Source organism: Lissotriton vulgaris, chromosome 6 (genome assembly GCF_964263255.1).
Source record: "Lissotriton vulgaris chromosome 6, aLisVul1.2, whole genome shotgun sequence".
NCBI classification, from domain to species: domain Eukaryota; kingdom Metazoa; phylum Chordata; class Amphibia; order Caudata; family Salamandridae; genus Lissotriton; species Lissotriton vulgaris.
The window spans coordinates 813789046-813815150 of record NC_141694.1 but is presented as its reverse complement, the minus strand read 5'-3'; the positions used below and the strand labels follow the sequence as shown (position 1 = coordinate 813815150).

General features: G+C 44.3%; 1 protein-coding gene across 2 annotated transcripts in view; it reads left to right on the top strand.

Annotated features, from left to right (window-relative positions):
* SPMIP3 (sperm microtubule inner protein 3) overlaps positions 1-26105 on the top strand; it is a 100514-nt gene that overhangs the window by 52816 nt on the left and 21593 nt on the right. For both annotated transcript variants that reach the window (XM_086925286.1, XM_086925285.1), the window contains exons 3-4: positions 5735-5827; positions 7085-7251. In XM_086925286.1, coding sequence (XP_086781412.1) covers positions 5735-5827; positions 7085-7251 — 260 coding nt within the window. The remainder of the gene's footprint in view (positions 1-5734; positions 5828-7084; positions 7252-26105) is intronic.

Below are 26105 nucleotides of genomic sequence, written 5' to 3'. Positions count from 1 at the left end.
GTGTACCACCTTGGCACCAACAGATCTGGCCTCAATGATGATATACCATGGGGCAGTGTGTTAAGAAGATAGAAACATCCAGTATCATAGCATTTTTCTCTGCCATCTATTGACCTGATGCTATGCCCCCCACCCAGCCCTCTACCTTTGAGTATTTTCCCGGGTACAGATATTTAGCCACCACAAGATTGGTTGATATGGACCCTACACTTGAGTACCCACCCGGGGTTTGTTACTCATTTTTAGATTTTTTGGATTGCCTGTCCAATCACTGATTTAAGAACTTGGTGCCATATTAGGTTTATCACAATCGGACTTTGGGCCAGTTACATCTGCCCTCCCCGTCCTTTTTCCGACCGATTTGAGGTCCGTATTCTATCCATATGTATGTCTCACGCCATATGCGTTAGCAAATGTATGTGGCCTCATATTTGTAAAGATCTTATCCAGACGGGGTTCTAATTTGTTCTAATTTGATTAAATGTTATTTACTCCTCTAGCGGGGTTATTACACGCATTCTGATATAAACTCCCTCTATCAACCCTTTTTGTGTTGACACCGGATCGGGATTCGAACCCTCACATTTTTAACATCTTTTTCGCCTATACAGCTTTAAGGCAGTGGGCGCGGTGGAGACCATGTGACGTCACCCCACCCATGTGAGCACGTCTGGCCAATCACGCTTTTCAATCATCTTGCTCGCCTATACAGCTTTAAGGCAGTGGGCGCGGTGCAGACCATGTGATGTTACCCCACCCATGTGAGCACGTCTGGCCAATCACACTACCACAATACATAAACCGATCCCTCGCTCATTCCGGTATTCCCGGAAGACAGCAGCTGAGAAGCAGGTACACGGCGGGGAGTCGCGGGTGTCGAAGTAAGTCTTTCCTGCTCATTTTCCTCCGTGAGCTCGGGTTCCTGACCACCTTTCGCTTGCTGACTCCTTTTGCTTTCCTCTACCGACAGATAGACACCGCGTGAAGGAGTCCCGCGCTGTCTTTACCGAAGGGGCGTGACCATGCCTCTAGTGAAGTGAGTTTTTAAGCATTTACGACTATTGCTATTGCATCGCATTTCTCCCGTATTAAGAGGGGAGTTTCCTGGTTGTTCCAGGTTTTGATCCTGATCACACACGCATGACGAGAATTTATAAACACTGCATAAACTTACCGATAGACAACCATGAATCGATCAGTACATTGCTTGCCAAATCTTATAATGAATTTAATAGCTGAGCAATTACGTGATGCCGGTCCTCTTTGAAGGCCGGGGAAATCAGGCTGATATAGGTGTAATCTACCCCATAGTCTGGGCGAGCACCTTGCAGTTGGTCGGATGTGTAGCATGCATCTCGCCACAACCTGAAATGTCAAAGACCAATAATAACTAACGCATTTGACCAAAGAACTTATTTATTAAAGTTCCCTCATGTGTGTTTTTTGTTTGTCTCTCTTCTCCCTACAGGTTTTTGGTGTATCCCTACTAATTGTAGTGGGTAACTACGGAAATTATCCGGTATCCTATTATATATATGTTTTTCACATTTTGAGCCTCTCTGGAGGGTGCGCCTTAGCACCCGCACACCACCGGAGGACTTTTGTGTAGGTCCTGACGAATGCTGAGCAAATTGCAACATGAACAGCAGAAACATGTTGACCAACTTTTGATTCTTACTAGGACTCCGGTTCCCTAACTCAGAACCTTGGGTAGTCCGTCCACTTTGTTTTTATCCAATGCAGGTTGGCCATTATTAAAGATTTTTGTAAAGGCACAACTTTTGCATTTTTTAATACACTTACACATTCACTTATAGTCACCTCCTAATTTGGGCACTGTTACACTCACCACATCCTGCTCCGCTGTAATCAGGCGTTGTAGCACGCTGGGGGGACATTCGGTCACCCCAGCGGGGACCCAATGATGAAGCATGTCACCAACTAGTGGTGAGTGAGGGTCCTTCTAAAAAGCAAGGTTTTTTCCCCTTTCTAACACTGGGTGATCACGATACCCACTAGGTTTCATCCTTAGAGGAGGACCTGTTGGGTATTCATAGGGAGATAGAGAGATTTCGCCTTGTGCATACACGTGTGTGAGTATTGATCACATTTGCAGCACAGAGCGAAATAACATCACACCTCACTATCTAAGTTTGATAGCACTTTATCTCATAGTCACTCCTTTGTTGTTAATTTACTATTGATTGGGGTATAGGAGTGCCTACTCATGCCCTTTGTCTCTTGTTGGTATTTACCGTTACACAAGTACACTACTCATCCTGCACTCATGTGACACTTCACTCACCTGTCCCCCTCACTGCTGAATATACAACTCACTCAAACAATCCCAGCAGTAATCATACATTCATTCATCCCATTCTGAACTTGCATCCGCACCCAAATTCGTATGCTCACCTCACTCACCCTACTCTCACACTGTTGCATCGCTGACCGTGCACTCACATGGGCACTCCTGCCACCCACACAGCGCAGAGGGTTAATGTGCCTGCTACAAAGAATATGTACCATGCAGATCACAGAAATGAGTGTGAGTAAACTATGAGTAGCGCTATAAAAAAAGAAATGTTTGTCAGAAAGATGTTATAGAGAGATGAGGTGCATTGTTGGTGAGTGGTAGTGAGGGAATTCATGGAGAAGGAGGAAACGGGGGTGGGACACCAAAAAAGATTGTTGCACCGGGTGCAACCAGTGTTAGGGCCAGCCCTGGCTAGGAGTGTTAGTACCCCTCCCCCAGAAGTTCTGGTCTAGTGGCTCCCCTGCTTCTGCAGAATATTATTATTTACATTTGTACTGCGCTACTGTTACCAAAAGAAGCCCTGGGGCTAATAACCATCTGCTGCCTGAAGGCAAATGAGAAACACACAAAAGGAGATGGATAACCAGCCAAATGGGGTAACCTACAGAGCATAGAGAAAGGTTTTTATATTTTCCTAAAGGATAATCGACTCTTGGTGGAGTGAAACAAAGGAGGGTGCAAGTCCCATAACTGCGCGACCTGCACCAAAACAGCGAGATAGACAACTCATGCCTTCTTGAATTGGGGAACAATAAGCAGAGTGGCACAGGCTGAGAGGAGCATACAGGTCCGACCCGTATGCTTGGTGAGGAGAGATGAGAGGATGAGAGAGGACAGCAAGGGATTGAGAGAATTTGATTGAAGAGGTCAGGGATGAGGAGAAATCTAAATTGCAGAAGAGTAGTGTGGACACGCTAGAAGTGAGTGTGAGCCAAAGGTGAGGGCTTCTGTTAGAACAAAGGGGAGATGTGAAAGATGAATGGGGGGACCGGAGAGGTGTAAGATACAAATAGACAATAAGTTGAATGGAGGGACGAGGTGAATGAGTAGTGCTGAGGGGAATGGGTGGTGACTGGGCCAGAGAGGCCATGAGATAAAGGCGAGAGACTGTTAGAGATGAAGGCAGCAAAAAGACAGAATGGCAAGAGGTGATTAAAGGTGAAGTGAGAGGTGAATGGGGAGAGTTCAGAAGTTGTAAAAAGGGGTGAAAGAAAATGGCCTGCAAAGTGAGAGAGGAATCCAGGGTTGGGAGGGGAGAGAAGGATGGAAGGGAGGGAGTGAGAGGAAAACTGCATGGGTAAACTGCTTAACTCTGCAGAAAACCACCAGGGTTTTAAGGGTCCCCTGATGTTCCCGGCCAGGGCCAGGTGAGCTTCTAATGTGGCAGCATGTATTCCTGCAGAGTGGATGGCCCTTCACAAAGGTTGACTAGAAATCTTTCTGATGTTAATTTCTGTATTTTGGTTATAAACAGGTACTGATGGGGTGAAATCTTTCCTCAGTGTTACTGTGTGTAAAAAATTAATTTAAAAAAATGAAGCAATGCTATCCCAAAATACGCTGCGTCACGTAACATTATTTACATTTTCTTCCCACACAATTTAGTCAAGCCTGTTGCGTTATTTGGTCCTCAACTGCGTCATAATTCCAGTAGCCCTGCCTACAGGTTTAGAATTTTTTGTCAGGAGGAGGTCCTTACACCTCAAAATGTTGACAGGGGGGTCTCGGCATCCAAACGTTTGAAGACCTCTGCCTTAGGCAGAGGACGGCCTGACAAGGAAATCTGACCAGAGGGAGTGCGATACTCCAAGGGGTGATTGGACGTATAGCAGGGACTGCACGCAAGGAGCTAGCCAGGCGGGATAACAGCCATACAACCTTCGACCCAACCCAGCTCCCAGTTTAGTCCTCAAAGAATATATGTGGAGGCTAGAAAGTGCAAGCCCTGACAACTATGATGCTTTATGATTCGCAAACTAACTTGAGGAGGGCTATAAAGTGCCATCTGGCCTCTTCGTGACTTGCAGCCACATCGTACGCCCTTAGAGGCCAAGTATAGCCCAATGGGATAAATAAACGAGCAGTGGACTGTTCACGGCCTTCCCCAGATAGTAGTTGACCTGTCCTGCATGTATGGTGCACGGCCTCAGCAACAAGGCCCGAGATAAATTACAGAATTTAGGCAATTGGTTCATGTGATTTCGAATCGGAGGGAAGAGCTCGCCTGCCGCCATTATTTGACTTGATCTGTTATTTGATGTATCCCACATAGAGGATAATTTCATGGCTGCTTTTCCTTCCAAATCGTAATAAGTCCCAAAGTACACTTTGCGAGTCGGAAAGAAATTTTTGATTCCCAGAGTAATTAATGCACATTCTGACTTTGGATTTTGCAATCACAAAGCCTGTGATTGTTCAAATTCCATGCTTTGCGACCAAGAAATCCCTTTTTACCTAAGGCCAATATAACCTAACGAGGAATAATTATCTCTTGTGATGCTTCACTCGTGCAGCACCTGAGAAGGAATGTTTCTCACACATGAATGGCTTCTTAAATTGTAAGCATGGCCTCAGGACTGTACAACAAGCTGATCTGTGAATTGTTAACAATGCACTGGTGCGCCTGAATTATCCTGTTATAATATCTGAATATTGCACTGTCTTTCGACTACTATAAAATGCAAATAAAATAGATTTGACAAAAAAAAAAAATTAATGGCTCCTTAAATGACCCTGGGATTTTGCTATATGCTTCCGTACAAATGAGGACCTGGCAATGTTAGCTCGCCTGCCGCCCTTATTTGGCTTCATCTGTTATTAGATGTATCGCTTATAGAGGAAAATTATGGGCACTTTAGAAAGACACTGAAAATTTGCATTTTTTTCAGCAAACTGTTTGCTAACTCTATCTGGGCTTACCTACATGCTGCTTGGTGAAACATCTTTTTTTCTGTTTCCGATTTACTCTCTCCATGGTCCCATTTTTTTCTGTGTAGCTATCTATCAAAGTGCTTAGTGGTGGTCAATCAGCAGCCTGTGAGGCTTAAACAATAAAATGACGAGATGAGAGCAAGTATACCGTCATATAAATACATTCAGGGGCGGCTTTAGGCATGTGCAAGCTGTGCACCTGCACAGCGCCACCAAACCCCAGGGGCCACCACACCAATATATATCCTTAATATAATAATCCTCTGAGGATGGATACATATTTGAGTGGCGGCCCCTGGCAGATATTTGGCAGCCTCCGGCTCTGTTCCATCTTCCTGAGCTCTGGGGTGCTCAGCCCCGCCCGGACCCCCTCTTCCGGGGCCCCCTACCTACGCTCCCTGCCCAGGGCCGCCATGAGCCTAGAGCTGCCCCTGATACATTGAAAAAATGGTTGCTTAAACATATATGTTGTGATGTGTTTTTCAGCGCGGCTCACCGTCAAGGGACAGATGCCCGGGGAACCTATCCTGGGGAGCTTGGACGTGTACATGTGGCCCAACAAGTGGAAGCAGAGATTCGGTAAACTGTGGAGCTTTGTTTTTGTTTTTACTGTTCAGGCTTTCAGCTGAGGTTACATGGTATACTGTCAGGAAATAGAGTTTTAAATATCGTACTACGAAAATGTAGGTGCCTTATTGTAAAGATAACTATGTATAGAAAGGTATAGATTTACTATTCCGAATTCCACATATTTGTACCTTGATGACATATTGCTTTATAGTAAGTCTAGATTTACCTATATAGTCTTAATTTCATATATGTTTTTACAAGCAATATTCTGGGTACAATATTTCTGAAGCACAATATTTTTACAGCCGTGGCCCGTGCAGGTATGAGCGGTGGGGCTGGGTAGGCGGTGATCTCGACAGACGACGACAAGGGAAGATTAATTATTTATTTAGTTTTCTCTCGTGGTCTGTCAAATCCCCCCCCCCCCCCCCCCAACCCCGCCTCACCGATCTTACCTGCATGGGCCGCTCCTGTGTTTTTATACTTGATATTCTGACCCACACCAGGTTGCACATGCACATTTTTTTGCTGGAATCTCTACTTACCCCAATTTAATTGCATGACAGTAAATGAGCCACTCATGAGTCACATGCACTTTCCAAATGCTGAAGGTCTAAATTTCCCTGTCACATATGCATGGACCATCAAGACAAATACAACATAGCTGGTCCACCTCTACAGCTATCATTCATAAAACAACTTCTGCCCTACCAATATATACATATAGAAACCCTGCATTTTATGGTAATACTTTTCTGCACTACCATTTATCTGCAGTCAACCATTTCCATCTGCCAAACAGAAACAGGATCATGGACCATCCAATCAGTGCAAGCAAGGCAAATAAAGTATTTTTGCTAGTATAAGTTAAATTTTCCAGCGCGCTCTCCATTTGGATGCCTCTGCTGAAAGTGTAGGATAACAAGCTTCCAAAAGATCAAGTTAAAATTGAACTATACATTTTCACTGTTCACCTGGAACAGACTGAGTTTTCATAGTTTAATAAGTAATTATTTAGAATTGTGGATCAGCTTAGTGACTAGAAAACTCATTCTGGAATGTTATGTTAAAAAATAGCAGAAAGGGGAAATCTGACTTCCTTCAAATCACAATAGGGTATTTGTCTGTGTATCTGGGAAAGAACATCTCATCTGATTTGTTGGCGAATTCAGATTTTCATTTTTAGTTTGGTACAGATGTACTATTATGGTGAATGGCTTACAGTGTCTATCTACATCATCACTTGTGCCTTATGTTCGGTTTCAGATCTCAGCCATCACTTGAATATCAACCGCCAAAAATCAATTACCGGCATGACTTTGATCTTTTGACACTTCAGAGGTCCATCAATAGTCCAGCAAACAACAAAAGGGCAAATCCATACATGCAGACAACCTACAAAGAAGCATTTTCCCTTCCATGTTATGATTTTGGTAGGTATACCATTGTTTTTGGTGATCCACTTATATGAGCATTCCATAATGTAATAAAAAAGTAAATGGTTAATTAAGTAGCAATTCCAGTACTAGGGGGCTGATTATGATGGCGGTCGGATCATTTTGGGATTGAGACCGTCTGACAAGTAGGCGCCATTGCCAACCACCGAATTACGATCTGACTGCCATGTAGATAGTTCAGAAACAGGCCTTTTTTGCATTGAGGCTTGCACTGCGGCCCGGAATTAGGCTACAGCACAAAGCCTCAATGCAAAAAGGCATGTTTAGAAACATCACTGCACCGTGTACCAGACACCATGGATGTAGCGGAGGCCCAGGGGGGACGGGGGCCCTGCCAGGGGCCCCCAAAGACATTTTCTGTTTGCCTTTTCAAGGCGGTCGGATCCTGATCGAAAGGGACATAGTAATCCAGATGGTGGTCCCTGCGCAGGCACTGCCGCCATTCAGGGATTACCTGTCCGACCGCCACCCCGACAGGATCTCTGATCCTGTCAAAGGTGACGGTCTTTCTCCCGCCCGCAGCCCTCCGACCGGCGGCATTATAATCCGGCGGTCGGACCTCAACCCTGGATGTTGAGCAGACTGCCATCAACGGCCTGTCGGTGGCAGTCCATACGATATTGTGCCCAAAGTTCTGATTCATACAAGTACATTTTTATTGGTCACAGCTTGCCACAAAAAAAGAGAAAATGTCAACCCTTTAAACAGAAAAAAATCAAATACAAAGACATAAAAACAAAATACTAGTTACTTAATGTTCAGTGTTGTACCTCTGTTTTACGAACTGTATCTGGTAGAATTCTGCTATTGTCACATGATCTGACTAGTCCTTAAACAATTCTGTTTCCGACAATCGCAAATATTCAATTTCCATCGCTCCTCTGTCCGTTCTGATTCACCAACTGAACATATGAGCTAGATATTCACACCATATTTGTTCCATCCTAGCCCATAAGCTCATTTTTCTATATTAGAATCTCTCCAATTCAACTGTGTTCCACATGTCTGTTGTACATTTTTTCAAAAGAGGTGAATAACTCTGCTTCTATCTTTTACTTATTACAGCAAACATACTAAAGAATAAGAGGTATTCCTGCAATTTTCAGACTAGTGTAAAATTAGAAGCAATCTGAGTAGCGCAGTTTTATTTTTAATTACGACCCTTTCTCCCCTTGCCCGTTGCAAAATATCTGTTATTTTGCCCAAGGAATCAGTCAGATTAGGATAGTCAACATCATGTGTTTCCACCTGTCTATTGTCATCTGGCATCTTGTTACAGTAGAAGTTGGCCTTCAGGCATCGGCTTCACTGGGGTATCATAAATATGAAATGTTGACTCATTAACATACCATCTTATATTCGCCCACTAAGTAAAGTATACAGTTTTACACATAGTACCTGAAGTTCTTCTCAGGTAAGAATTATGCCTGCCTGTTTCTATTCCTGTATCATCATCATCATCATCATCATCATCATCATCATCATCATCATCATCATCATCAATAATCTACTCTTCTGATGGCTCTAATGTGCAATATCTATTTGCCATCTGCCATTTGCGGGTAAGGTCACAGAAACAAAATTCCCCCATAAATGTGCTACTGAAAGACTCCCTTCTGAATAGTATTCAAAGCCGTAACCAGAGATATTGAAAACAAATCTGTACATTGGAGGTTTATATTCAGCTCCCAGAAATTCAAAGATTGCCGTCAGCCAAGAGTTGACCAAGTTGATGTATATCTTGTGGAGTCAATCACTCACCCCACTCCCCCGGGCACCTTAACCAACCTAGTACAGGCTGTCAAGAACTTCTCCAACTGGATCACCAATTGCGCTGACAGTGTCGCCCCCACCAAGATCATAAAGCCCAAAAGATCCTCCAAACAAGCCAGCTGGTACACCACGAAACTGAGAACTAATAAAAGCAAGTGCAAGTGGCTTTGAAAGGAAGTGGCGTGCAAGCAAGGAGACCACAAACCTAGCCTCTTTCATATAGACCCTCAACCAATACAACCAACTCTTGAAAAGACGAAAAGGAGTGCCCTCGCCAACCTCATTGAAGCCAATTCAACCGATATTAAAGAACTATTCCACATCGTCGGAGCATTCTCAAACCCCTCAACCACCGAAAACATCACCACCTCTTCCCAGGAACTCTGCGACACCCGGAGGATTTCTTCCACAACAAGATCTCCACCATCTACAAAAACTTCCGAACCCAAACCACTGCCGTGAACATCCTCATCGCTCCCACAGATGCTACCCCGACTACCTACTGACCACCAGGAACCAGCTAACCATAAACAACACCACTGAAATCATAAACTTGGTAGCTCAGGAGATCCGTGTCCCCCCCCACATCTTCAACCTAGGGAGCTTGTCGAACAGCAACCAACTCACCACCATCTTCAATGCGTCCATCAACACTTTTCCCAAAGAATGGAAGCACACAGAAGTCAAACCCCTTCTCAAGAACCCATCTGCCAACCCCAGCAAACTCAAGAACTACTGTCCCATCTCTCTGCTCCCCTTCCCCACCAAAGTCCTTGAAAAAGTCATCAACCACCAACTCACAGAACACCTGGAGAACAACAATCTTCTAGACATTTCCCAGTCAGGATTCCGCACCAACCACAGTATAAAAAATTCTCTGAACGCCGTTACCGACTACATCAAAGCCCTCCTTGACTAAGGAGAAATAGTGACCCGGATCCTCGACCTTTTAGCGGCATTTGACACTGTATCCCACCACACCCTTATCAAGATACTGCACTACATTGGAATTCAAGGAGACACCCTCCTAGACAGTCACATACAATGGGAACTAAGGTGTGTCTCAAGGGTCCATCTCTGGCAGAATGGGAGGAAGGAGCTAGGCACAGCTTCACTTACACCTGAATAGGTTGTGTCCTGTCCACACACAAAGGACTGCCTAGCCCCCTGTAGTGAGTCTGGAGCCAGGGCAGGAAGGGAGGGCATCTGGGCACTGCAAAGGCATTTCTTTTAATTCTCTCCCACTTCAAAGGCACCACTGGGTAAAAGTACTGGAACTCAGACATCACCACTTCAGTACACTTCTGGACCTGTGGATACTCTGCCCGGAAGAAGGGCTGCTGTGCTGCTGAAAGGACTGGAACTCCACTGGACTGACACTCTGAAGAAGCTGCTGCCTTGCTGTGCTGATCTGCTGGCCTCTTGCCTGGAGAAGGACAAGTGGACCTGGAACACATCTTGAACCCAGGAGCCCAGAGTAACTCAAAGGGCTAGTCTGCTGGCATCCTGCTCTGAGCCTTCAGGGACATAACAGGATCCCTGCAGTTCCTGGACATGTCTTCCACATGTTCCTAGCTGCCCAAGTGGCACCACTCAGGTCCTTGGCTCTTGGCCCTTGGTGTGGTTTTCAAGCTCTTAAATTCAAGCTTTGGACTCTTTGTGACAGCAAACTGGCCCGTTCACACCAGAACTGTGCCACTCGCACTGGAAATCAGCGCAAGCCTCCACACATTCCTCTCTTCGCACAGCAAGCATTGTCCGTCCACATGGATCATCACTGCGAGGCTCCAGCCCGACCATCCGTGGTGCCTGGCCTGCTCTGCTGACCATCGCCAGCGACATTCTCCTTGCTCCGGGCAAACTTCTTCCCCAAGAACAGAACTCTTGACACAAAATTTGAAAAGGTAAAACTTCACCGGGACTCATCTGGATCTGGATCTGACCTGCGCTCCATCGCAATCAGCCTGAACTTTTGACTTCGACCCGGTCTAGCGTTACCAGATAGCCACAGTTGGTGCTTTCTGTTTCTAGGTGTTATTTTGTAGTTTATTCTTTTAAAATTCATGACTCAGGTTCTACTGATTGGATTTTGTCATTTTGGTTTTGTTTTATTTATTACATTTTGCTCTATTTTCCTAACCTGGTGTGAGATATTTTTATGTGGTGTTTTCACTGTGTTACTGTTTGAAGTGTTGCACAAATACTTTTCACATTGCCTCAAAGTTAAGCCTGGCTGCTCTGTGCCAAGCTACCAGATGGTGAGCACAGGTTAATTTAGGGTTTGCCTGTCACTTATCATGACTAGGATTGGGGTTGCTGCTTGACTAGGGCACATACCCCAGTCAACCAGTAACCCAATTTCTAACATGCACCTTCTGCACAAGCCCCTGGAGCGCTGTGGCCATTCTTGGGAGGTTCTTGGCTGCGAAGAAAATGTGTGAATCTTCTCCAAGTCCCATGCTTCTGTTGGGTCCGTGAAAAGAAGGAAACACCCCTTGTGTGTGACTCAAACGCAGGCCGGAACAGCAGGGTTGATTCCAGGCCCATTTCATGGTCTTCCTTTCATGCTCATAAACAAAGCCCTGTGCCTCTGCACAGCCAAAGTGTACTCCTGTAAAATAAGGCCTTGCTGTTGTCTACCTCATAGTGTCCAGCCTGCCTAGCCACAAGCAGGATACTGTTTCTTTCCTGAAAATGTAGCAGCTTGGTTACTCCTGTATGAGGTGGAGCCCCCGTCTGCAGCGCCTCGTCGCTAACCAGTGTGCCCTCTCCAACGAGAAGAAGGTGGATAGACCGCGGAGCGTCACTGTCTTCTTCAAGCGGCCCACTTGTTCACCTGTTCGGTATGCCAGCACGAGCAGTCACCCACCTCCAAGGGTCAACCTCAAAGAGGTTGCCTCCTTCGCCGATGGTCAGGAGCACGATGCAAGTTCCACTTTAAGGAGACCTCAGCAACTGCCCTGATTTTGCACGGAAGGGACCCCATGTCATAATCCTGGGCATGCCCTCCCGGCGTTTTGCCCAGCCCATTGGTGCAGCAGTCCCTTATGGTTTACGTGTGGTCCCCCACACCTGGGCCACCTCGGTTGGGGTTTGGACTGGCCAAGGGAAGGAAATCTCCCTGCTGGCACATGGGACAGGGCAGTGCCCTACCTGCAGGTTTTCATTTGTGCCCCCGACCCCCCGGCTCCCACTTCTCATTTGGGGAGGGGGAAAGACCCACAGGGTTCGCTGTGGCAGCCTGGTCCCTTCCAGGAACACAGTGCAGTCCCCAAAAGCTCCTCACAGCTGCTGCTGCAGCCCTCACCAATCGGCTGCTGCATCTCCTGCCACCACAGGCTCTCACAGCCTCAGTCCAGGCCAGGGAGCAGCCTTTCCCCACATGCCCACCAGAGACGCAATCAATGCCGGGTAGGACCTGGTTATAATGGTAGGCGCAGGATAAGAGTGGCGGTCCGGCAAAGCTTCTTAAGCCACACCGCCATCTTCCACACATTGCCCATGACATGGCCAACATCATCTTAATCATTACTTATACTACATTTTTGCTATATTGTAGAACTAACAAATACAATTAACTTTGTTTGAATCCTGCACATTGGCCTAATTACAGCCTTGACATTCTAAAGTGCAGTGCATCCCTTGGAACTCAAAAACTGTGACCTCTCTTCAACTTCAATCAAAAGCTATCCAAATTGTCAAAGAGGGTCGTTGTACCCTTTGTGTCTTTTTCATGTTAAATAGGACCCTCTTAAAGAGACATCTGACACCTTTAACGTGTACATGAAGTACACGGTGACAATGTAGGGAGTGTTGTGTAGTTCCCACTAATCCATAGAACCTGTGCATTTGTTGGACAACATACACTTTGGGTGAGGTGCCTAGACTGATTTAGAGCACCCCGCAAGATATGTTGGCCTAGAGACCAGCTAGCTCACAGTGCCACCACAAGCCCCTCTAACTCTACCAGGGAGCGAATGGTTTCTGGCAACCACTGAGCACGACAGCCTGACTCCTAAAATATTGTGGAAGCAGATCAGTACCTTTCACTCAGTCACTCATGCTTACTTGTGCTCAGAGAAATATACAGAGCATACACAAGGGGACATTTTCAATATATTTATTGAACCAATGTTAATCTTGTATAGAATATATGTGCTGAGATAATCAGTAAACAGAAGATTAAAGTGATTGTAAACACCAAAAATGTAAATAGTAGATGCTGTTCTTCCATGGTGCAAAAACAGTGTATATATACAGGCATATAAACAAGGCAGTAATCAGGCGTACTCCAACCATGCAAACCGTACTCTGAGTGTACCTAGAGTGTGTGTAGGTGTGAAGCCAAGAATCCCCCCAAGGGGCGATCCAACCACATTACCTGGTGGGGAAGAATGAAGGACCCCGTCTTGGTCACAAACTGGACACTCCTCACGAGATGTCAGACCACTGCGTGGTGAAGTCTCAGCATGCAGGGACCATCGGTGTCAGCTGAAGTGCCTCCTCTGCTAATCCTATGGGATGCTCTTTATTTATTATAGAAAGAAGCCTTGTGATGTGCGTATAGATTATCGATGTTATGAATATGTAGATAGCCATGTCACCCCTTGGATAAAGATAGAAACGACATTTGTACATAGTGCCTAGAAGGGCATTGTACATGATGTTTGAGGCATTGTGATAATGTTGAGCGAAACTAGATGTGTAAACAAGTAGTTTCAGGGAAACTAATCTCAATATTGTCGTGCACGCAAATATGTGAAAAACGTCATGGCAGAAATGTTTAATGTGAATAATAGGACAATGTAAGAAATGAGCAGCTTCACTACATGGGCCTAGACCAGGCACATAACAAGAGGAGTCACCCTCTCTTTGGGCTATCACGAAGGAAACAAGAGAGATTTTCAATGCATCGAGTCCTTGACAATAGAATATGTTAAAGATGTTGATTAAGGCGTAAGTCCCCTCCTGTGTAATTTAGCGACAACCAGAGCTACAGTAGGGGGGCCACCTGAGGGACTGCAAAGCGTATTAGAGAGGAAACCATAGTTTTCAGACAGTTTAATGCATACACTTCTAAATGTGTATAAGGCCATCTGTACTTTCTGATGGGAACCAGACCACACCAACGTTCTCAGGCAGATCCCTATTTTAGTGCTAGAATGCTGTTCAGTACTGAAGATGCTAACCAGTATTGCAGTGAATATATTGAAGAGGTTCGCTGACAGAATGATATATGTAAATTCAGACAAGAATGATTATTTTATTTGATGGGAGTGGTTGGCCAGAAATGAGGACAAATAGTTCATCAACGTCCTACCAGTGCCAACAGTTTAAACTTAGGATCTGGGGAAGTATGTTATGATCTAAGGTGTCACATTCAAATAGCAGTCATCTTGTCAATCCCATTCACCAACCACACATAGGAGGTGCCTCTTCACCACCACTCAAGAAGCTTGAGAAACAAAATGCCTGGAAGAAAAAAGAATGGGCCTTTCCATCACTGGTATTTTCATTTGAACATGACTAGTGGATTAGCCACTGTTCCCTATAAACACACTACCGTGCCAGGGAGTCTAGAACTGTGACATACCCCAGGACAGCCCAACACTAAGTGGCTGCAAGCATATTCTCCTTGGTGTGAGGAGACCCATATGATGACAAGGCGGTGTCGAACGGTAACTGATGGGTACTTTTAATACCCTGGTGATATCTTGCTATGCCTCAAGGACAAACGGGAGCATGTTTTTTCTCACGATTTGGTTTTGAGCTATTTATGCTCTTCAACGGGACGTATAGTTGATTCTACAGACCCATAGACATTTTTTTGTTTGTGTAAAGTGTATTCCTTGGGGGCTTTGTCTATGTGTAGGTCTATAAACATGCCCTGAGACCCATCTCTAGCGTATGTTTTTGATACCCCAGGAACCTACACACCACCAGTGCCTAAATCATGCAAATGGTTTCAGGTGGCAGACCCCCAGCATGCATGTTTTTTAAATTCTTTTTATCGACTACAGTTTCATCTTTCCACAACATGGTTACATAACATGACATTGTTGTTCCATTTACACTTCCCCATACCATTGAGACATCCTATTTAGCTTCTTCAGTACTTCAATTATTAGCACAGTGCTCTGCCCAGAATTGTCTCACACCTCATCCGATCAACTTGAGTCTATTGTTGACTCACTTGGGGGTGGGGTACATACATTCCCTCTATAAGAGTTCCATTTTACCCATATGCATTCCCATTTCTTCGGGCACCCCCGATGGATATATGCCGTCCTTTCTGCCACCATTGCTGTGTCCATATCCCCACGCCATTCTTGGTGTGTCAGAGCCATTAGCGTCCCCCAGTGTTTAGCTATGTTGCATTTCAGCATGCATTTTTAGGGCAGAGACATCTTTGACCCAAAGCAAGAGAAACGAAGGCAGAAAATGGAGTAACGAGGAAGTGAAATATAGGCTCGCTGATAAAGAGAGAAAGAAGCAGGGATGAAAAAGAACCTGCAAGTGTGAAACAAAGCTACTGGCAGTGTGGTGGTGGAAGAAAAAGAAATGAGGTGGAATCAGGACTACCCAGCCTTGGTATTCAGAAATCTCTGCATTTGGCAGCCCCAGTGACAGGTTTCTAAGAAAAACAATGTGCTACTATACTTATATTTACTATAACAAATTGAGTACTACACACAACCATCACTCTTACATTAATACTGTTAGAAATGTGTCAAGGGTCCTACACCTTTCAAACATTATTTTTCTTGTTAAAAAAAACTTCTCTCAGTTATTGTTATAGAACGTACTGCCAGCAAGGAAGTAACCCCCTCCCCCCCCCCCGCCCATGAGCAAATGTGCCAGTGATTGAGATGAGAACTCATTATCCAACTCAATGACACTGTTCCCTATACCTGAGTCACCTGCTGCAAACGTCTCAGCAACAAAGCCAATAGAACTAAGGTGATCACAGCACTTTCCCATTGCATCAGATATGGTGGGCAGAAGTCTCCTAAGAATCCTGAATGAGCCAAGCATAAATATTCCAAGCTGAAATGCCACAAACCTCCCATCAAGAAGTTGATAGTCCCTCATGAAAATGCACAATCATTCACAGTAGTCATCTTGTAAGGATTTTCATGAGGTATAGGAAAAACCGTTACAATGAGTGCTTATCCTCAGCAGCCATCTGTTGTGGAGAGGACGAGGCCTAACTACTTGGACGATCGACCTTGAAGCTGGGGACCATCACACCTGTGATTCTGGGCAAATCACTTAATCTCCGGTGCTTAACAAAAAATGTATATGCCCGTCTGTAACACAACTGGTACTCATTTTAAGTGCTCTGATACCTTAGGGTCTAGTTTGCGCTATATAAAACTTTCCCCTCCCCTCCAAAAATAAAAACATTGGCAAAACCAATACGTCAACGCCCAATAGCAAAGGAAAAACCTAGTGCCTTAGCCAGTGCTTGTTAGAAACGTTACCGCCTTTGTCCAGATGACCCTGCAATTGAATATTGTGTGGAATCTTATTTTCGAGCAGTTGCTTGTGCATGCCAGAGTTAACTGCCTGGTTGTGGCATGACTGCCCTCTTTCCATAAAACTTCAGGATGCTTGGCGGAGCGGAAACTCAACATATAAACTCAACATTCACCATATTTATTCAAATGGTACTTTGGCTATAAATTACCGCTAGGTAAAGATATAGATAAATAAAAAAGTGGTGGTCGTTATTTTGCCTTACGCCATTGGCCGGGCAGCATTGAGTTTAGGGGTCTCTTGAGCGATGAGAACGTATCTTCATTGTTCTGACCCCATACCGGCAGGGTTGCATTGGTAGGCGGGCACTCGGGCAATGGCCGAGGGGCCGGTATCAGAGTTCCGGCTGTCGGCTGCTTTTATGGGCAGCCTGGGGGAGCGAGCTGTGCGGTATCTGTGTTGTTTGGATGTCGTCAGCGGCCCAGCGGGTGCCTGAGTGGCCTTTCTGGAGGCAGACGGGCATCCATTACCTCCCTTTTATCAATGGGAAGAGGTGTCACCTACCCTTTCTTTCACTGGGCCGGCCCATTATTGTATGCAGATTGAGCTGGGGCCCTGAGCAGAAGTGGCCCCACTTGTTTTCAGGTGTGTTTCACCGGAAAACATCCATTACAACATGGTCATTACAACGCACTACCTGTACAACACAGCTGTTACAGCGCAACTGAATTTACATCACATGCCATTACAACGCAGACGTTACAACATATGTCCCTACATCGCGTGTCATTACAACGCATACAATTACAACGCATGCCATTACAACGCACACCATTACAACACATGCATTTACAACACATTATAAGTTAAGGAATGGAGATTTATTTTGTTTTAGGGTGGGTATGGGTTTTGGGGTACATGGAAATAGTAATTTTTACCCCTACACTATCCAACTTTTACCCTACTGTTACGCAAAAAGTATTATGCGTTGTAATGGTATGTGTTGTAATGGAATGCGTTGTAATGGTAGTTTCTAAAAACGCATTGTAATGCCATGCGTTGTAAAATCATACAATGTAATGGTAGTTGTGATATAAATACGGTGTTGTAAAAGCATGCATTGTAATTGTTTGCGTTGTAACGTCATAGATCCGTTTCACCAGTATGAACTAATCCGTGCATTTTTGCAGTGGTTTGCGGAAAGGCAATATGCAAATGTGGGCCACTTTTTTTTTTTGCTTGCCCGGGCTGATTTTTAATCCCAATCCAACCCTGCATAAAGGTGACCTTTTATTCCAGTTATTTTGTTGGTTATTTTAGATGGAGAATTGTGCCTTTGAGGAAGAGCGGTGCCCGGAAAAGACTGCACAAATCAGTTATTGTTTGTAACAGCCCCGTGATGAAATGACTGAAATGTGTTGTGACACGTAGCGCAGCGCATGAATGATCACAGAAGGGTTGATGACTAGAAAGTTTCACTGGAATGGATGAATTCCAAATCTGAAGTAATTAACTACGCGAAAAGAAGAATACATTTAAAAACATTTACAAAAATACACGTATAAATCTTTTTTTTTTTTTGAGAATCGGGAGTTGTCCCAGGGTAAGTGGCGGGTTTTTCTCAAAATAGTCTGTTTGTCAAGAGTATTCTTTATTTTTCTGGAATGTTCAGGGTACTTTCCTTTGTATGTATCCTTGACCTCTGCTTGGTAAAACGTTATGGGTTAAGATGAGCGCTTTAAAGTGTAGGAGCAGATGTAGAAATCGACTGGTCCCAAGAAGTGGTTGCAAAGCGCAGACTGAATTTCTACAACCTGTCTTTTATTTAGGATGGTGGCCTGCAACAAACAGCAAACCTCCATCTCTGTGTTCACATTTCAAAAAAGAAAAAGTATTTTTAAATCTGCTTGTGCTCCTTAAAGGTTCCCAAATGTCTCCTCAATCTCTGCCTGTCAACACAGTTCCCAAAATGGAAGCTGTCCCCGTTAGCACCTCTTTTGTAGAGTCAATAGCATTTCAATACTTTGTGACTGAAAATAGTGTTGCAAACCATTGATAGATCTCACTGCAAATCGCCCCTTTCATGCCCCCTCCCACTTGTAATTCAAAATGAGTCAATAAACCCATTCTGCAATTTGGAAAGCCTGTAAGATTCACTACAAGGGTGTAATACATGGCAAACCACAAACCCTGTGATTTTGTGAATAGCATGGCTCATGGACGAAAAACGGTGCTGTTCATCTGGGCCTATGTTCTGTATTCTTCAATCGCAGCGCCTCTGCCAGTGTGACATAATTTGAAGCTACCTATCTTCAATGCCCCAGCACACCCACTGAGCATGTGGACACATTGCAAACAAGCACATAAACACGCCTGGATGTTGTCCCTGCTTGCTGAAGCTATGGCAAAAAACATTGGTAAATATACACTTTCCCCAAACAATAGTAGACTGGAGCAAGAAAAGTAACTCATCCCATTATGGAATATTTGGAGTATGTCTAGGCCTCCCCACCGATTTTGATAAGAAGCTTTGAGATACTACTTCTGGGAGGCACTAGAAATATAAGGAGGCTTAGAGAGTTAGTTCAACCGTGTATAGCAATAACGCTCACAGGAGGCAAATCAAACTTGGCACTTGTGACAATCAGGCGATCTAATCAAACCATACTGCCACAGGATATTTATCTTGTACTTTGTGAAACAAAGAGTGCCGGTGCCCCAAGGTCTGCTCAGATGTTGGCAACCGGTGCAAATAAACGTTGGCCCGCAATATACCAAACCTAAACATAAACCTTTCAAGCTTCCTTGTGGGGTGCCCCAGGGCTCCTCCCTGAGTCCCACCTTGTTCAATGTTTATGTTTCCACATTGGCCCCAGTCATTCGATCTCATGGGTTTGAGTTAACATCATACGCGGATGACACGCAGATTGTGGTGTCACTGCTTCCATGGAGAGAGGAAGGCACTGCCAGCAGGTTCAAAGAGTGCATGCTAGAAGTCAGTGAATGGATGACCAGGAACTGTTTAAAATTAAACTCGGCTAAAACCGAAGTTCTACTTTTTGGACCCAGAGAGAACTTCTGGACCCCAAACTGGTGGCCTGAAGAGTTGGGCGTCTCCCCCTTCCCAGTTATGAAGGTTAAGAACCTAGGGGTTTTGATGGATGACAAACTTACCTTTAGGCCCCAAGTCAATGAATTGTCATCAGCCATTCATTTCACATTGAAAATAATTCATAAGATTCTGCCCTTTTTACCTGACGAGTATAGGAAAACAGTGGTGACAGCTCTGGTCCTGTCCCGCCTTGATTACTGTAATGGCCTACTGCTCAATGCCCAACAGGGGCTTCTCAACAAACTACAGGCCTTGCAAAACGCAGTGGCTCGTCTTATCACGGGTGTACCTTAGTTTGCCTCCGTGTCCCAAGAGCTGGCGAAGTTGCACTGGCTCCCAGTGCGGAAACGGATCGCCTTTAAAGCCTTATGCACAGTATTCAAGGCTCTTCGGGGGTTGGGCCCGCCTTGCCTAGCCCAGTATTTTCAATGGTACAGGCCTGGTAGACATCTTAGGTCAGCCGATCAGGGGCTGATCGTGATCCCTCGAATAAGGAGAGCACGATGGGGTGGCAGAAGCTTTTCTCTGGGGGCAGCGAGGGCTTGGAATGCTCTTCCTTTGGCCCTGAGACAGACCACAGAGCTAATGACCTTTCGAAAACTCTTGAAAACATGGCTTTTCTTCACTAATTTCAGGCTGGGCCAGGGGAGCTTTCATTCAGCGCCAGGACACCGTCTGGTAACAGTGCGCTTTATAAATGTCATAAATAAATAAATAAATAAATGTAATCCATTTCCAAACACTCCCTGCCCTTTTCCCTTGCACTTCAAGGTTCCTGCTTTCCATTTGTGACAGTTTTTCTGCCTTGTTCTTCCTCCGTCTTTCCGTTCTGTGTGTTTTAACTCTATGTACTCAGTAAACATCTGTTTGGAGAAAAAATAAGTGTCGGTCCCCAAAAATAAGTGCGGGTGCCCCCACCGGCAAACACCAGCTCAAATTAAACATTGTCTAATACTGCTACAGTGCCACCTCACTGTATAGTTGAACATACATTCGGGCACCTGAGGAACATGCAAGCAGATGTAATTGTGAACAAAACAGTCTACCCCCTCTACGGATTTGGAGAACAAAATTCCATGAGTAATTAATCTCTGAATTAATTAGTTACACATATAGCACTCGTTTTGCAAAAGTACGAAGGCTTCACACCATCTGGTTGGACATGGTACAACAAAAGAAATCTGAACATGTCAGAAAAGAAGTCTAGCATGTTGTTTCTTAAGATCTAGTTATTGATTCCATTTGGGGACGTCAGTTACTGAAGCTTGTTTGTTTGCAACTCCTACAGCTTGGATTGTTTTTCCCGAGAGGGGTAGGTTTGGGACCTATTCTGTTCTCACGGTTGACTGGAGCAAGAAAAGTAAATCATCCATTTATGGAATATTTGGAGTATTTCTAGGCCTCCTCACTGATTTTGATGAGAAGCGTTGAGATATAGCTACTTCTGGGAGGCACTAGAAATATAAGGAAGCTTAAAGGGTCAATTCAACAATCTGTAGCAATAATGCTCACAGGAGGCGACTCAAACTTGGCACTTGTGACAATCAGGAGATCTAATTAGACCATACTGCCACAAGATATTTATCTTATACCAGTGCTTAATTTGTGAAACAAAGAGCGCCGGTGTCAGAAGGTCTGCTCAGATGTTGGTGACCGTTGCAAATAAACGTTGGCCCGCCATATACCAAGCCTGGTAGTCTTTAATCCATTTCCAAACACTCCCTGCCCTTTTCCCTTGCACTATAAAGTTCCTGCTTTCCATTTGTGACAGTTCTGATGCCTGTTTCTTCCTCTGTCTTTCTTTTCTGTGTGTTTTAACTCTATGTGCTCAGTAAACATCTGTTTGGAGAAAAAAATAAGTGCCGGTCCCCAAAAATAAGTGCAGGTGCCCCCACTGGCAACAACCAGCTCAAATTAAACATTGTCATATACTGCTTCAGTGCCTCCTCACTATGTATTTGAAAATACATTTGGGCTCCTGAGGAACAGGCAAGCAGATGTAATTGTGAAAAAAAACAGTCTACCCCCTTTAAGGATTTGGAGAACAAAATTCCATTAGTAATTAATCTCTGAATTAATTAGTTACACTTATAGCACTCGTTTTGCAGAAGTACGAAGGCTTCACACCATCTGGTTGGACATGGTACAACAAAAGAAATCTGAACATGTCAGAAAAGAAGTCTAGCATGTTGTTTCTTAAGATCAAGGGCCAGATGTAGGTAATTCATATTTACCGACTCTTAAATACCGAATTTTACCGATTCGGTATTTAAGAGTCGGTAAATATGAAGGGGGGAGATGTAGGTAATTCCAAATTGAGAATTACCGAATCAGTAGGATTCGGTATTTACCGATTCTGTAAATACCGAATCGGTATTGCCCATTGATTCCTATGGGCCATGAAGCCCATAGGAATCAATGGGCAATACCGAATCGGTATTTACCGAATCGGTAAATACCGAATCCTGCAAGGGTGCAGGGGGTGTCACTTTGACACCCTCTAGCACCCCAATTCCGGACTTGTGTGCCATGTGGCACACAGACATGCCCTAAGGGCATGTCTGTGTGTCACATTGCACAGGTGTGCATGCACACATGTGCATGCACACCAGGATTCGGTATTTTACCACCCAATTGGATTGGGTGGTAAAATACCGAATCTGAAAGGCCTTTGGGACTCAGAAGAGTCCCACCTACATCTGGGTTTTACCGAATCGGTAAAATTACCGATTCGATATTTTACAGATTCGGTAAATTTACCGATTCGGTAAATTTACCGAATCTGTAAAATGATGCCCCTACATCCCAATCACCAAATACCGGTCGGTAACGGCCGAATTCGGCCGTTACCGACCGGTATTTGGGCTCCTACATCTGGCCCCTAGTTATTGATTCCATTTGGAGACGTCAGTTACTGAAGCTTGTTTGTTTGCAACTCCTACGGCTTGGATTGTTTTTCCCGAGAGGGGTAGGTTTGGGGCCTATTCTGTTCTCACGGTAGAGCGGGTAGCCTCAGTGTCAATCAAGAAAGTGTCATTGTGACCATCTACATCAGCATCAACATATGGTCCACTCTGGTCTACCTCTAAGACTGCGCCAAGCGTAAAGGTTTCCTCCCCCCTCAGGCATGGATGGCATAGGGATGGATCTGAATAGTAATCAGTGGAAGTCTCCAACATTGGGAAATTCTGAGACATTCTGATTTGCATTCATGTCCTTATGCGGATGAAACCTATGGTTACCTCCAGCTTGATGTGGCATCGGAGGTTGCGGTACCTACATCACAGGATCTTAGGAACCAGAAAGTTTTTAGATCTTGGTCTGGGCAGATTCTGAGGCTGCACAAAATTTCCCTGAGACTAAAACATACCCCCATTCTGTTCCTGATTAGTGGGATTTTAATAACATTCTCACTTTCAATCCGCCACCCTATTACAATAGTGACATGGGTTAGTGTTTTTCAAAGTGGCAATATCAACTTCAGTCTGAGGATCAATAAGAACACCTCTTTCCTTTCATTGTGTCTGAAAGCCTCCACATTGTTCTACAAGAGTTCCAGACAGCTGAACTCCCTGTATAGAGTTAGTACTTCCTATGTAAGGCTGTACTTGACCCCACTGAGCTGCCTTCATCTGTGCTACCATCAACTTCTCTTTCAACCTTTTGTGCTTCATTTCAATTTCGTCACAGCAGTACTTTGCATATCGCAGAATATTGTTGACAGACCTGTTCTGCCAAGAGATCAGATGCTGCTGAATCATCATGCTAATCTCAGATCTCAAGTAAGTCACAAATCTAGACACAAAGTGCCCTATGACCTTAGGCAATTCCATTCCACTATAGAGCTTAAAAGCCTGCAGTAATCTTTCATAGAAAGCATGAATCATCTCTTTAGGTTCCTGGGTTGTCCAGTCAATTTTTACCCAACCGATATCCTGTTGTGGTACTTTTGTCTTCAACCAAGTAATCACTTGCTCATATTTCTTCATTACTATAGTTGCCGTACCATGTGTAACTGGATCTCTTTCAGTAGAGTGACCAGAATTTTAAAGCCAAAAACAAGGACATTTCATGAAAATAGACGAAGGACTATAATTTTACATCAACGAAGCACGCAGAATGACAGCGCTCCTTAGAAGAGAATTACAGAACAGGCAGTTAGAACATACATAAAATGCATTTTTTAAACCCAGTAGCTTGCCTGTTAGTTAAATTGCTTTGTTCAAACAACTACTAACTATCCCTGCTTTGTAAAATATAAAAACGCACCTCTCGCCGTTTCTGTCAACCCTCTCTAAAAACCGGGACAGGAGCTAAATTTCTTGAAATCTGCCGGGACAGGTGGTGAAAAACCGGGACCGTCTGGGCAAATCTGGGACGCCTGGTTACCCTATCTTTCAGGTTCAGCTTCAGGCCAATCTATAGCTATCTTGCATGATGACCATAAATCACTAGGGGCCATGATTTCAAACAATATGTTCAAGTCAATCCACAGCACCTTCTAAATTTTCACACGTCGATTACCCTGCTTGTACCACTCCACAGGTTTCTCCCTCAATCTTTGGAAATCATTTGTAAATGCCGCAAATTCACCTCTACTCCAAGGTACATGTACATACCCTCCACTTGGCACATCTAGTAAAGAGAAAGCTTGGACACCCACTCTCTTGTCTCTTCCAGGAGGAGATTCTCCCAGTATTCTCTTAGAAGCTTTCCTCTTACCCCATCTCTCTTCCCATCTATCCAATGTATTCCAAATTCTAATGCAAAGTATAAGCTCGCGAATTTGTGTTTTCAGTCCTGGTATCCTCAGATCCTCTATATCATGATCACTAAATGCAAGTCTGTGGTTTTACTGCAATGCCTTATTCCTTCCATATCAACGTCATATCTATTAGCCAATTCAGATAATTTCTCATGTGCTTGTCTTGCTCTTCTAGTAACATCTTTACTCATTAACAACAATTCACCTGGTTGATAAGAGTCTTTTCGATAGAGTTCAAAGCTTCCACTTTTCATTGCATCCAATTCAATCTTCAATTTGAGCATATACACCAAATCCACTTTTACAGCTGACTTAATAGTTCCATGACTGGTTTCAGTACTTTGGCTTCCTAATGATTTTTCATTATGCTCTTTCAACCACTTCTCTAAGTCTTAGACATCGAATACATGTTGACCCCCAGAAGATCCCTTCTCTGGAGTATTATTATCCAAAGGCATGCTGTTGCATGCATTTGGAAGTGTTTCCCATACAGGTGAGTCAAGACCTACTAATGCTGAAAACACCTTACGGGTTCATATCCATTCTGCAAAGCAGACGGATCAGCACTTTCTGCGCAAGGTGTACTCTTTATTTATCGGAACTAATGGTACAAATTGCATCCACTGACTACTACTTTTACTTCCGTAGAAGCAGGCATTCCCTGACCTCCATTTCCAAGGGAGCTAGGATCGTATATAGGAACAATTGGGCCAATAGTTACTGGTTACTGTAAGAGCGTCCGGAAGCTGCAAAGTCAAATTAAAGTTACAGTTTCCCGAGGTTATAGTCTGTGTCGCCCCAGGCGATATGACCCCCACTACACCAGGACTAGGAGTAGCTGGTGCTGAAGCATTTCCAGAAATATCAGTAATATTCGCATTTCCCCTACTTTCCATTTGTGTCTGATTGTATGGAGGTGGGCATTCAGCTAACCATCCATTCAAGAAGCTATTACTTGTGTCGCTATCACTGTCTGCATTTCCCTCCTTCTTCTTTTCCCTTCTCTTTCTCTGAAATTATTTTCCCTAGCTTATAATAGCAGGAGACAGCCTTGCTCCCTCAATCATACCCAGTCTCCATCTCTTTTGTTGGTCATCCCATCTCGCATCCGCTTATGCACGCATCGCTTTTGTCATCCTTCCTTGGTATCTGTATCTCTGCTTTACTTGTGCTGCATGTTCCCATGCATTAAGAGCTTCAAATTGTGTGGGTCTAGGTAATGGTTTAATTGCAAACAATATCCCCCTCAAATGATCAATAATTCTGAAATTGAAAGTACCATGGTGAGGAAACATCAGCATGCCTTCTTTGTCTGTGATCTTGTGCCAAATTATAGTATGTAGCACTACTTTTGTCGCCATTAATGTGCTGGCGTATCCTTTGGTGGTTCTTCCTCGCCAATTCTAGTAGGCACACCTACAACTCCTCATATCATATCTTATTGCTTTAAAACAGCTAATCTTTTCAATCTCTTATTTAAACAATTTTAATTCAGATACAAATTAAACAAAATGTAGGTTATGCAACAAAACAATCACTAATTACTGTACAGCATCCAAGGAACAATCTCAACCAATCTCAGCACAGCGTCACACCAATCGACCTATACCAGCGCGGCACACCTTGACGTCACTCTCAGTCCTCTCAACGGTTCACCCTTCTCAATCTTTCCCACACTCTCTCTCATTCACTTCTGCTTAT